The following is a 12,496-nucleotide window of genomic DNA, read 5'->3' as shown; positions in this document are numbered from 1 at the left end:
CACTAGATCAAGAAAGCATTTTACTCATACAGACCAAACACATAAATCCACAAGATATACTGTTCCCCAAGGAAATAAAGCTTTTTAAGAAATAAATAAAGGTTGAAATGAATGTTACTAAGAAATTTTCTGTACAGTGCTCTATACAAAGAATTGCATCATTTTTTCAAGGGATGGGTATATCAGGACAATTTTCTACTCTGGAAACACCTATGTCAGTTTAAAATATAGAATCTGTTAATACAGAGCTTATATTCATGTACCATTTATATTACTGCATTTATAGAAGGGATTAATTAAACTACAATTAAAATGGGTGTAGATAAACATGAGCTGGTTTTAATGACATTAAATATATATAATGCAACCAGACTGTTGCAAAGGTTACAAACTGTTGAGATGTGTGTGCTTGCATCTGAACACAGATATTTCAAGACAAGTAATCACTTTCTCTCTCACACACACAGAGTATTCTTGGCCTTGTAGGTGTTAAAATAAAGTAAATATTGCAAACATTGTTTATATTCCGTGTCTGCCTTAATAAATATGTGCCAGTTGATGTGTCATGAGGGAAAATAACTTAAATAGTTTCTTCTTCCTTGGGTCATGAAAACTGATGGCAAGTGACCCCTTTGCTTGGCTCTCCTACCTTCGTGCAAACTCCGGTGGTGGCATCGCACAGCGTCAGGATTGACACATTCTGGGCCCTGTTCAGCCAGTTTACTGCCACCTTGGTGCTGGTTGCCCATTTCACCATGGTTATGTAGTAGTCCCTGCAAACACAGACATACATAAACGAAATCACAGACCTGCCATCCCTAATGAATTCCCACATGGCAGAGCAGTTGGGGGCTGCCACAGGCAAACGGTCCAGGAGATATCTCTGGTTATTAAGAACATTGTGTCTTGATGTCTTTAGGCTGCCTTATGTATATATTTCAACCCCTAAAAATGACATTTTTAAGGCTGTGCAGGTGTTTTATCTGACACTTCTGAAAGTTATTTTCAAAGAAGTGACGAATACGGAGATAAAGAATCTTTCAAGCTATTCTGTCTTCTGAGAAGAACTGAAATGCCTGGAGCTACAAATTTATGCACATGTGGAAAAGAAATTGCAAACCATTTCCATTCTGAGCACGCTAACTGGCTGACTCAGACCCACCACCACCAATGGCTGGATTCTTTACGCTTATGAAAAGTTAAGGGCCTCTAATTATGCCAACTGCACACGAGTGGATCCTTGCATTAAAAAGGCAAATACCAAGAAGGATAGAGTTGGGAACAACATGAGATTTCTGTAAAGCAGATGCAGCTGGTTGCCATAAAGCAGATATTTCAGGGTCTACATTGGCAAACCTCCCACACTCCCAGCACCATCCTCTATTGCTGGACATATTCAGGCTGTGATACCACTTGAAGTAAATCATGAATGTGGGGTGCACAAAAGTCCTCTGCACTAGTGAGCAGTGGAACCACCTAGGCTGGGCTGGAAAATACAGGATCAGGAATAAATTCGCTGATGGTTGCCTTCTCAGAGCCAGGGTATGGTGATGTCCACCTCTGCAGCAATTCAGGTCTCCACCACTTTATTTGTAGGGTACAACTCTGGCTGAGTTGTCAGAGTTGGTGATGTTATAATATACTGCTGGGCTATGTGGGCCAAAGACATCCTTAAATTATAATACGACATTTTACAGCATACAGTCTATAAAAAATTTATTAGTTCATTTGTTTGCTATAAAATATGCATAAGGAATTGTTGCTCTCATTGGAAGTAATGTGCTGTGTCACTGGAGAGTACTTCGTGTTCTGGCAAACGCTCCTGCATATACTGAATAAAAAGGGCAAAACCACAAAGGCCTGTTTGTCTAGAAAAATAACAAGTTGGAGATTGATTTTGCAGTTTTCAGTAATATTTACTGTCTGAAATTGGCTTGGGAAAAATAAGAAAAGACCTCAACACTTGCATCCAGTGCACTGGATGGGAAGGATACGCCCAGGTGAGACAACAGCAATCTGAAAATTTAGGGCCTGAAATAAAATTGTAATTTTACTCTATATCTGCAACAGCATGGGCCCTAAGAGGAAAAAAAACAACAAAGCAAAATTAAACTGTATAACTGTCTCTTTTTTTCTTTCCAAAATGAACTGACCAGATTCAGCCTACCCAGAAAAGGAATGTAAATTTAGTACCTATTGTGGCTTGGAGCATTTTTTCCATAATTCCAATTTAAGGTTTCAAGGTAATATATTCAATTTTTACATCCCTCTCACCGTTTGAACACTGAAACCATGTTTTTTTTCTCAGGAATTTTAATTATTATTTTAGGTGACTCAAGAGCTTCCCTAACACCCTAAAGAAAGGCATAGAGTCTCAATTTCTCTCTGAAGCCTCTCCCAGCCATCAGGATAACCTAGCCCACAGATAACTGCAGATACTTGTATAGTCTGTATTTTAATTTCTCAGTAGTGTTGAGTCTTTCATTTATTTCCCTTCACATCTCCTCTGTAGGACAACCAAGTTTTATGGTTCCCATTTTGCAGAAGAAAATGAGACAATAAGGTGTGATTCATCTCAGTTAATTTTAAACATCTGCTGCTCCAGCAGCTGCACTGGTTGAGCAGCCAGTGGGGAGAAACGAGAAGTCAGTGTATTTCCCAAGCCCTCTCCACCTGACCTATCCCAGATTTTATATGGAGCTGATTTAAGGAGAACTTATTTTCCCCCATAAAGCAAAATCTAGACCCCATCCCAGTAAAGACATTGGTGGTTGGGTTTGCAATCATCTGAGACTGGTTATTCTGCAGCACCCTTGTTCATATCCCAGCTTTCCAGGGCTGCTTCCTGGAGGTATCAATCCAAAATATTAGGTATGAATCTATCATATGAATACTTACTGTATGACCACAGTAATAAAGCCATAAACACCACAAAGAACACAGTGATATGTGGCCAAGTGACAGGCCGTGGTCCCTGGGGCACAGGTGGCTCCTGCCTTGGATTCAGGCTGGAGTTGCCTGAGTTTCTTCATTATTTATTTGTGCCTGGCCTATGCAAGGACAGTGACAATTTCTGCACTCAGGGGAAATAACATGTTCCTTAATTTGCCACCTGAGATGCAAATATGACATGAGAAATAAGATGGGTCATGATCCAATTCTGACCACCTGATGATGTAATTCTTGAGGTTCAGTGGTTTTCAGGCATTAAGTGTTATAACATTTTTTTATTTTTCTTTTCCCTGTAATTTCCACCCCTTTCCTTTCTTTTTCTCATAGAAAAGCACGACTTGCAGAAAATTTGGCAAAAATGTTCATGATGAAAGATTTTTAAAAAGGAAAAGTTATCAATATCGTACATTTCCCTGCAAAATATGTCTTTCCATCATCAGCTCTGGTTTCTGGTTTTCTTTTGACTGAAAAATATCTAATTTCTGTGGAAAATTTCTGACTTATTTTAATTTTTAAAGAAAAAAGACCGTGGCATATCTCCACTTTATTATCTGCTTTATTAATTGTACTAAATCACTTTGCTCCAGATAAAAAGAACACGAAATACCACTCTGTCCATAGATCATCTACATGAACTGACTGAGAACATTGAAATGCTTCAGACAGGACGTGTCTGCTTGGAGATCCTTATCACCAGCTTCTCCTGCTTCCCTGAAACTCTCTTCTGTAACTAACCGTACAGTGCATCCCTCTTGCCTATTTTAATGAAATGTTATCACACTAATCCTCTCATTTCAGAAAACATATGCATAATGAAAATGCACCCCTATTGCTCTAGCAGCACTACTTATGTCATGCCCTAGAGATGGCAATTGCCATGGCATTGATGAAATATACAGACAGTAATTAATTATGATGTATTTTGCATCATTTTGCAATATTGATTGTGACCAAATAAATTACGGCCACCCATAACCATATAGAACAAATTTATTAACAACACTTGGATCCTGCAGTCTGAAGTTATTGCTGTAATTAAAATGTTTCTGAGCCTCTGTTTACAGAGAATGTTACCAAGAGAGAAATTATGATGTCTGGGAGCTGCCGTTTTGATACTGCCATGGGGATACTGTGATGAGAACACCACGGTCCTGAACTCCTTCCTGCTGTATGCAGATCTAAAGTTGTATTTTTGAAAGGAAATTGCATTTATGCCCATTTGGTTCAGTCACAGGTCATACATCTTTTGTTGCATAAATGGATTTGGAGTATTTTAGAGTTACTCAGTGTAAACATGTTCCAAGGCTGACAGTAGCTTTCCTATTAAAGAAAGGAACTCTCACCGTAAATAATCCCACTGGTTAAGTGTCCTCTTGTCAGACGACTATGCAGCCTTATCCACAGTCCTTATATCCTTATCATGCATAATGAAAGTCACACCTGCACCCTCCCCTGTCCCCCACACTGCCCTGATTTGTTAGCCCTGTGCTGTAACTCCTGTCTTTATTGGACTGGAATTACACTAATTTAGCTATCAGCTGAAAAACATGAGCGTGCACATTGGCTGGATGCTCCTACAAGAACAAGTGATGTGCCTGGCAATGACAGTCCTGCAGCATTGCACATGGGAGGGTCACCGTGGATACTTGAGATGTAGAAACAGGGTCTGATTTTGCTTGCCCTTCTACAGAGCTATTTCAAGTTTAAATCAAAGTTATTGAAAATCTGGCTTTGGGTTATAATCTCCCATCTTTGCACGGAGGAGCACCATGCACTACCTTCTCTCCTGAACAATGTAGATGTGCAATGTAAACACAAACACAAATGCTAAATACAAGCTTTGGCCACACATCGAAGTCCAAGCCAAATTTTTAAACTCCTGTTGAATGAAGACTTAAGCATGTAATTAGAAATGGATTTCTAAGTAGTTGGCTGAATTGCAGGACAGCTTCTAAAATAAACTAATGAACTGTGCCTTAAAAACAGCAAAGAGCTTTCTTTCTTATTTTGAATGAAGATCAGGCAATGTATTTGCAGAATGTCCACCTGGTTTCATTCCTATGTTCACCTCATGAAGCAGTGAGCTCGTGTTTGCTGTGCTATAGGGTGCCCTGTTTCTGCTTCATGGTCTCTCATACAGGCTGCAGACAATATCCCTCCTATAATGCCTGTGATTCCAAGTGGAATGAAGGTGTTCTTATAGATTTAGGGACATTCCGTCAAGTTGCCAAAAAATAACCCCACTCTAAAGTCAGTTTGTGTCACAGCAATTTCAAATGGAAAACTGATAATGTTATACAAAATAGAAGTAAAAGGACAAATAATTTGAAAAAAAAAAATTAAGCAGATTTACACAAAATGAAACTCCTTCATAGCAGCAGAGAAAGAAAAATGGTCTAAAAAAAAAAAGTCAGGCTCTGAGCTAAAACCCCAAGACAACTGAGGTCCAGCATTCCAGGGCAAGAAAGCACCTACCTCATCCTCTGATCATCTGGTGGAGTCATTTCCAGGTCATGAGTGGGTCCGTTCAGGCCAATCACATGCAAAGAAATAGTTGGATTTTCCATTCCAGCCTGGATTTTAAAATAAGAATAAATGAACATATCATATAAAACACAGAATGGTTTTGATTTATTACATCCCCATGGATTTTAATTGTATGGGGATATGGACTAGATGGACGTGGTTGTTCACAGGGAAACTGCAACTGTGGTGATGTGGCACAGTGTGGAGAGGTCAGTAGGCACAAATAAGGGGTAATTTTACTTAGGACACTTGGTAATAAAAATCTACTTTTCATAGCAACTGGAAATATTGCTATTTCATGCACCTTTTGATAAAAGATTGTCTAACAGGATGATGATCGATATAGTAAAATAGTGATCCATTTTGTACTGTAGGAAAGGGCATTCCCTGCTGAACCATTGTGATTTCCACAAGACCTGCATATATGTGGATATCTGTCCTGCTAAATTATGGTTCACTTGGACCAATATGTGAGGTCTTGGGTAATCATTGCTTAAAGCAAGACACCCAGAAGAAATGACTGCAGCAGACACCCCTGTACTGCTTTAGAACAGAAAATTACAGCAATAAGAGTAGCAGTGTGTCTGTACTGGTAGAGAGCTGTGCTGGTGCTGTGCACCCACTGCAGGTCTCCACAGTTATGGACAGAATGGCTCTTAAGTCTTCTCTGTCTTTCACTGTGTTCTGTGTAATGCTCAGGCACCATAAGGCTCTAAAACCAGACTATGTGTCCTCTCACATTAGGCCATCCTGGATACTCTAAGGAAGCCCAAACACTACATTTTCCTTCTTTATTTTATTTTTTGGTATCATAATATAGAATATATGTATGTATCTATCCATCTATCTGTCTCTAAATATAGCAATTTATCTAAATATAGAAATATATATAAATATAGAAATTCCAAACTGTCAGACATCAGCAACCCCATCCTAGCATGGAAACACAGTTGCTTTTTTTTTAGGTGTAAAAAGCAAGGATTTTTAAATTTTATTTTCATTATATTTAGAATTACTCATCGAATCAGAAAACCACAATTTTACAAATGCAGCTAAAGAGTAATGGAGACCACATTCACCAGGGAGCAGCTGATATTCCCTTAGATCTGTTTATTTTCATTGCTTATCAGTGTGCAGTATTATGCAGTCCCCTGCCTGAGCCTACTGGAAAGAAAAAATAATTTATTTCTGATAGAGCAATAGGACTGATTATTTTATTTTCCCTTACCTTTGGATAATGATAAGTTTTAACAGAAGGGTAAGGGTTGCCGGTGTATATTGGGATCTCCATGGTGGGGACTCTGGAGGCATTAATTGTTGCATATGCTAACCTGGTGCCATCAGGAGACCACCAATGAGCAATGTGAGTCTTCAAGATTTCCTCTAATTAAAAAAAAAAAAAAAAAAAAGGAGAGAACAGAAAAAAAGGCTATTAGAGGTAAATTACTAGTTAGCAATAAATGAAACAGCATAGATATGAAAATCCCAGTCTAATCACAGCACAGGGAGGATGCCACAGGAATATCAATTAAAAATACTCATCAAATATACACAAATGAACACAATTGATAACAATTACTCTGTATTTATAGGCTATTAAACATAATTACCTTGCTGAAGAAACATCAAATTATTCGTATTAGTGCACGTATTCATGACAGCATAAAAGGCCCTGCTAGTCCTGCTATGTGTCCTGCACATGGACACATGTGTTCACAATGTCATACTAGACACCTATCAATCAATTCAAACAGTGTTTATGCTTAGATACAAGTGCTTCAGCAACAATTTAAATATTCCAAAGTTCTGTTGCCAGTTGGGAATAAACAAATATAGCGATTTTTTAATACTCAGAAAAGGCTTCTTTACAGGATACCAGGCTTTAGAGTCTGTGGCTTGAATACCATCTTGGCTTTTATTCCTATTTCACTTTTTGAAATACTTTTGCAAAGCAATTTTCCATAAGTAGCCAAAGTCAGATCCTGATCCTTTTTACCACTGAATTTTGGGATTATGGGTTTTTTTCAAGATTTCAGTAATGATGTTGCTGTTAAAAGGTACTCAGAAAGATGCCCATAAAACGTGTCAGAGTTCAAGTATTTAAGGAGGAAACAATATTGCCATCATAAGAAATTATTTTGAATACTGGCAGAACCTAGTTCTCATTAAACTCAAAGAACTTCTGATTTCTAATACTTTTCTTATAATTTAATATTCTTCATTGTAAAGATGAGTTCATCTTACAGATCTCCAGAAAAGCTATAAAAATTCACTCTTTGTCCAAAGTGTCTCCAGTTACTGACATTTGGAAGACACTAACTTGGCTTTTTAAACCTCTCATTTTGTGAAAGGCAATAATGTAATCCATTTTCACTAAGAGGCTTAATATCATGTGAGTCATTCCTATTTAAACCACCAGAAGGACTTGCATATGCTGTACAGATTGATGGGCAGGAAGATGGGTCCCATTACTTTAATGTGAGAATAAAAATTAAAGAGGCTGCAGAGTGTTTCTAAGCCTTCACCATGAAGTCCTGCTACACAGGTCCAAGCAGCTCCAATGTCTGCTGTCATCACTGGCCATTGGAAAAACGACTGAGGGTTTTCCAAGTTTAGACCCACCAGGTTTGTACACCACTCTGTGATGAACCCCCAGTCTAACCAGGACACCCCTCTAGTCTGAAGACCAGAAACTCACTAATGAGTCTTTTATTTTTTAAAAGAAATTGCGTGAGCAATCCTTGGAGAATAGACAATTACATTCATCACAGAGCAAATAAACACTTTGTTAATCCAGACTTGCATATGGCTTGAGATAAAACTCAAGGTAACATCAAACAGAGTACAAGGGAAAATCATCCTTGACACTTCTGCATTTTACAAATAAGTAATTAGTTAATCAGTGCTTAATGGTAACGTGTAAGTGGGGTTTTGGAAGCATATTTAGGAAGTCACAAATGTTGCATGGGAAAGCACATCTGGCAAATTTGCTTTACTGCATTGTCCCACCTGTTCTATGTACATTTAAAAGATGCTGCTTTTGACTTTTATATTGGTTGCCCATTAAGGAGATAATTAAGAGTGTAAAGGAAAAGGAGTAAAGATGGATGGCACATGAATCCTTGACATTTTAACATTAATTAGGAATGACTTTATTCAGCAAACATTTTCTGCAGGATCTCAGACTTAATGAAGCAGTTTTGCTGAAGGTCACACACCCAGAAAGGTTTTAGTGCAGGTTTTGTGGTCCTCTGTTAATGAGATTTAATTGAGTGAACCTTTGCCTTGAAACAGAGCCAGGACCTTGCTGTTATTAGAGAGATCAGTTAGTTTTGCAAACCAGGGAACATTCTCATGAAATATAAAATGGATTAGTATCAGAAAGTTTCATCTAAAAGTAAAGCATAATTTGCAGCCCATTTGTTCTTGGGGACACTCTATTCCTTGCATTTTCTTAATCCATGACACACGTGCTCAGAAAATCACTTGCAATCAACACTCCTGGGTCTTTCTAAAGTTAGTTCAGAACCTGCCTCACGTTTATGAAAAAACAGGTTTTCTTTAAACACCAAAGCCCCTCTACACATACAGCCCATGACCTCCTGACTAAGAGTATAAAGTGATAATTGATCAAAACCTTTGCTCTCTTCCTCAACCCTTGCAGTCACTGAGTGCTCCATGATGTCGGGATGTTGTGAGCGAGCTGCTGAGATCCCTCACAGTCAGATGCTGGTGGCTCTGTGCTTTGCTTGCCAGCCACACCAGGGCATGCAAATCCAAAAATAGTGAGAGTAAAGTGTGTGGTCGCCCTAACTGAACAGGGGCTGTTCAGACATGCTGGCTGGGTTCAAGCACAGGGGCTGAGGCAAAGTCAATGTTTATTCCATGTTAGCATATTCAGTATTGAATCACTCTGAAACAGCTGGATGATCTTGCTTATAAGTAATGACTCTTTGGTGGGGACTGAAATGCTTGTGTGTTTAAACCTTTTTTAAGCTGAATAAGACTCAACTGAACAATCATTTCAAAGCTGTGTGAAACAAAGAGTCTTCTAAGTTAACAGACCCTCAGGAAGAGCATTTGATGTCCTAGGTTGGAGTATCTTCAGTGACAGCTTGGTATATATCCATCTTAGAGACTACAGTTATCACTGGATGAGAAAAGAAACTGGAAGCAACAGCTGAGGTGTGATGAGAAGAACTTTTTCCCAAGCAGATTTAAAGGTTGCTGCTTTTTTTTTTAAACTTTTTTTTTAAAGGTTAGTGCATCTCGTGGGTGGTTGTCTTTGGAATCAAGACCTGAGCGGCATCCAGAGCAAACTAGGCTGCCTGAAGTGGGAATGCCTTCTCTTCTGAAGAATGTGTTTCCTGATAGATACTGTCTTGCTCACCATCAGGAAGCAGAATGAGAAGTCCCTTGCTGTGGTTCTCAGCTGCCAAGTAACAAGATGTGGTGAATCTGGAAATGGAGGTAGCATTTGGTTGTCACACCATATGGTCAATCCCTGGAAGGACTGTACAGTGGATCAGAAATTCCATGGACATTTCTACTAGGTGTGTCATCAAAAACTAGCCCAGCATGTGTATAAAATGTAAGGAGCCATCTACTTGTTTCAAGGTGCAAGTTAATTCCAGCAGTACTTGCAAGATCAATGAAATGGGAGACTTGTATCTTACTTTAGGTAGCAAACTTCTCAAGGAATCATATGAAATGGATCTGGAAGACACTTCAAAAAATCATACGGTTCATTCCTCCATGGACAATATCCACCCTGCAAGAATCTTCACAAGTGGATTTTGCTATTCCTTTTGATACTTTTAGCAGAGGTTTAGCCATAGAGCTCAGACACTTTTTGTTATCATGTCCATCTCTGTCTAAAAATTGAACTGTCCCACTGAAGTGCATCCAGACCTCTGAATTCTCTTACAGACTCAACATAGGGAAAAGCACCAGGGCTTTATCTTCTGCAACTTCAGTGGCAAACAGCAGGTTCTGGAAAAACCTGTTGTATTTGCCACATTTGGAAATCCACACAGGTGGTTTTAATGTTCTGAACCATAACCTGCCATTACAGTATTTCTACAGCCATTTCCATGACAAATCCACTTCCCAGGCTTGCACAGAGTTCCAGACTGGCAGAGCTCCTCTTTATTAATAAGCACATGTAAATGCCATGACCAAGGGGGTTTCTTCATGCATTTCTAAAAATTCAACTGGTTCTGCAACCTTTGTGCACATTCTGAGTCATATTGGTGAATTTTGCCTTTCTGCTGAGGGTGGTAAAGTTCTGGCTTGCTGTTTGGGAAAAGATACAGCCCTCACCAATGATTGACTGAGAAATCCATTGGTAGCTTAGAGGTTTCTTCTAATTTTTCAAGTTGACACAAATAACTTGTAATTTCCAAGTGCAAGTTAAAAAAAAACAGACATGCACAAGAAGACAATAATACTTGGACAGACCAGTCCTATGACAGGTACCATTGCAACCCTTTTCTACCACCTTTAGAAAAAAAAAAAAGAGTAAAGATGGTATCAGGAGGAAAGATTGAGAAAAATAAATAATTTTCAAGTGAAAAAATTATATTTGCTTTTCTGTCATCTTCTAGAGATCTGAATGTCTTGCCCACTTCTGGTGAAACACCTTGTGTTTACACAGATGGGCTGCAGTTAACAACTGCTTGTCACTGACTTCAGAAAGGTAACTTCCATTTCTAACAGCTGAGGAGGCATCTTTGCAGACTGAGCAGAAAGCCTTATTTATGTGTAACTAGAAAAGTTGAGGCTTCCTGCACCTCGAGTCCAAAATAAGGGTGCAATGGACAGAGGCACTTAGGAAATTTCAACCATTAAATCATAGAATTGTTTGTGTTGGAAAAGGCCTCTAAGACCATCAGGTTCAATCGTTAACCGCTGTGTTCACCACTAAACCATATTCCCAAATGCCACATCCACATGCCTTTGAACACTTAAACCAATTTGGCTCATACAATCAAAATCCTCTTCTTGTTCTGAGTGTTGCATTTTCTTCTTAAGTAGAAAATCAAAACAATATTATGAATGTTGTACCCACAGAATACAAAGACAGATAATAAATAGTTTGATTCTCCTCCAAGTAGATATAGACACGTGTATACACACAAACACAAACATATCTAATTTTCTCTCAGTAGTCTGATTAATTCAGAATATTATAATTTTTACACCAAGTATTATGTAAGTATTTTGCCTGACAGAGGGAACTTCCCCTTCAATATTATTAATTGCTGATGTGGTAAAGTATGGCAATTCTGGGGAGCGTAATCAATGGTTTTGTTTGTGTGATGCATTGTAGCTGATGCTCAGATCATGAAGTATTTGGTGTGTTGAGGATATTTTGCTGTTTTATTAAAACTGTTAATAAAAAGGAATTTCAAGCAAAGCAAAATTAAAGCCTAACATAAAGGCCATGGCTTACATTAGGAAAGAAAGCTCAAAAGAAACTGTCAGTAGGACGCATCAAAAGAACATGAGAGGAAGAGAGATCAGAGAACAGAAAGGGGGTCTAGGAAAAGAGAAAACAAAGACTTCTGAGATAGCAAAACCCCAAGGGTTGTCATAGAAACATCAAATAAATACAAATGCTTATTTGACAGGTGCCATCTGTTTTAAAATCAATTACTAGATCATCTCAAAGCACCAACCACACATCTGAATCAATTGCTATTGTACAGTTTGAAAGCAAGTATTTTTAGCCAGTTAGGGAAAACTTACTGTTCACATTGGCCTTCACTGACCCATGTTTCAGGGATGGCTGCAGAAGACCACCATACCATCTTTCATTCATATACAATAAAATTTTTCTCTCTGTATAAGTCTACACTGACTTCCATTAAATCATTGTAATAGGTATAAAATGAGTGTTAAAGTAGCTATGTGTATGCAAATAGTATAAAACTGTTTTATATTACTATATCCAATTTACATTTTCCTGTGTTGACATTATTTTGTGCTGATGTCAGCAACAGCCTTGCAGCGCTAT

General features: G+C 38.4%; 1 protein-coding gene across 1 annotated transcript in view; it reads right to left on the bottom strand.

Annotated features, from left to right (window-relative positions):
- The window catches only part of DPP6 (dipeptidyl peptidase like 6), a 250,442-nt gene that overhangs the window by 47,731 nt on the left and 190,215 nt on the right, over positions 1-12,496 (bottom strand). Inside the window, exons 9-11 of the mRNA XM_018084951.2 lie at positions 6,707-6,861; positions 5,428-5,525; positions 650-773 (exon numbers count right to left, since the gene is read on the bottom strand). Coding sequence (XP_017940440.1) covers positions 650-773; positions 5,428-5,525; positions 6,707-6,861 — 377 coding nt within the window. The remainder of the gene's footprint in view (positions 1-649; positions 774-5,427; positions 5,526-6,706; positions 6,862-12,496) is intronic.

Source organism: Manacus vitellinus, unplaced genomic scaffold (genome assembly GCF_001715985.3).
Source record: "Manacus vitellinus isolate BGI_N305 unplaced genomic scaffold, ASM171598v3 scaffold_79_pilon, whole genome shotgun sequence".
Classification (NCBI taxonomy): Eukaryota; Metazoa; Chordata; class Aves; order Passeriformes; family Pipridae; genus Manacus; species Manacus vitellinus.
Note: the sequence above shows the minus strand (reverse complement) of the source record. Positions and strands in the feature narration are given on the sequence as shown.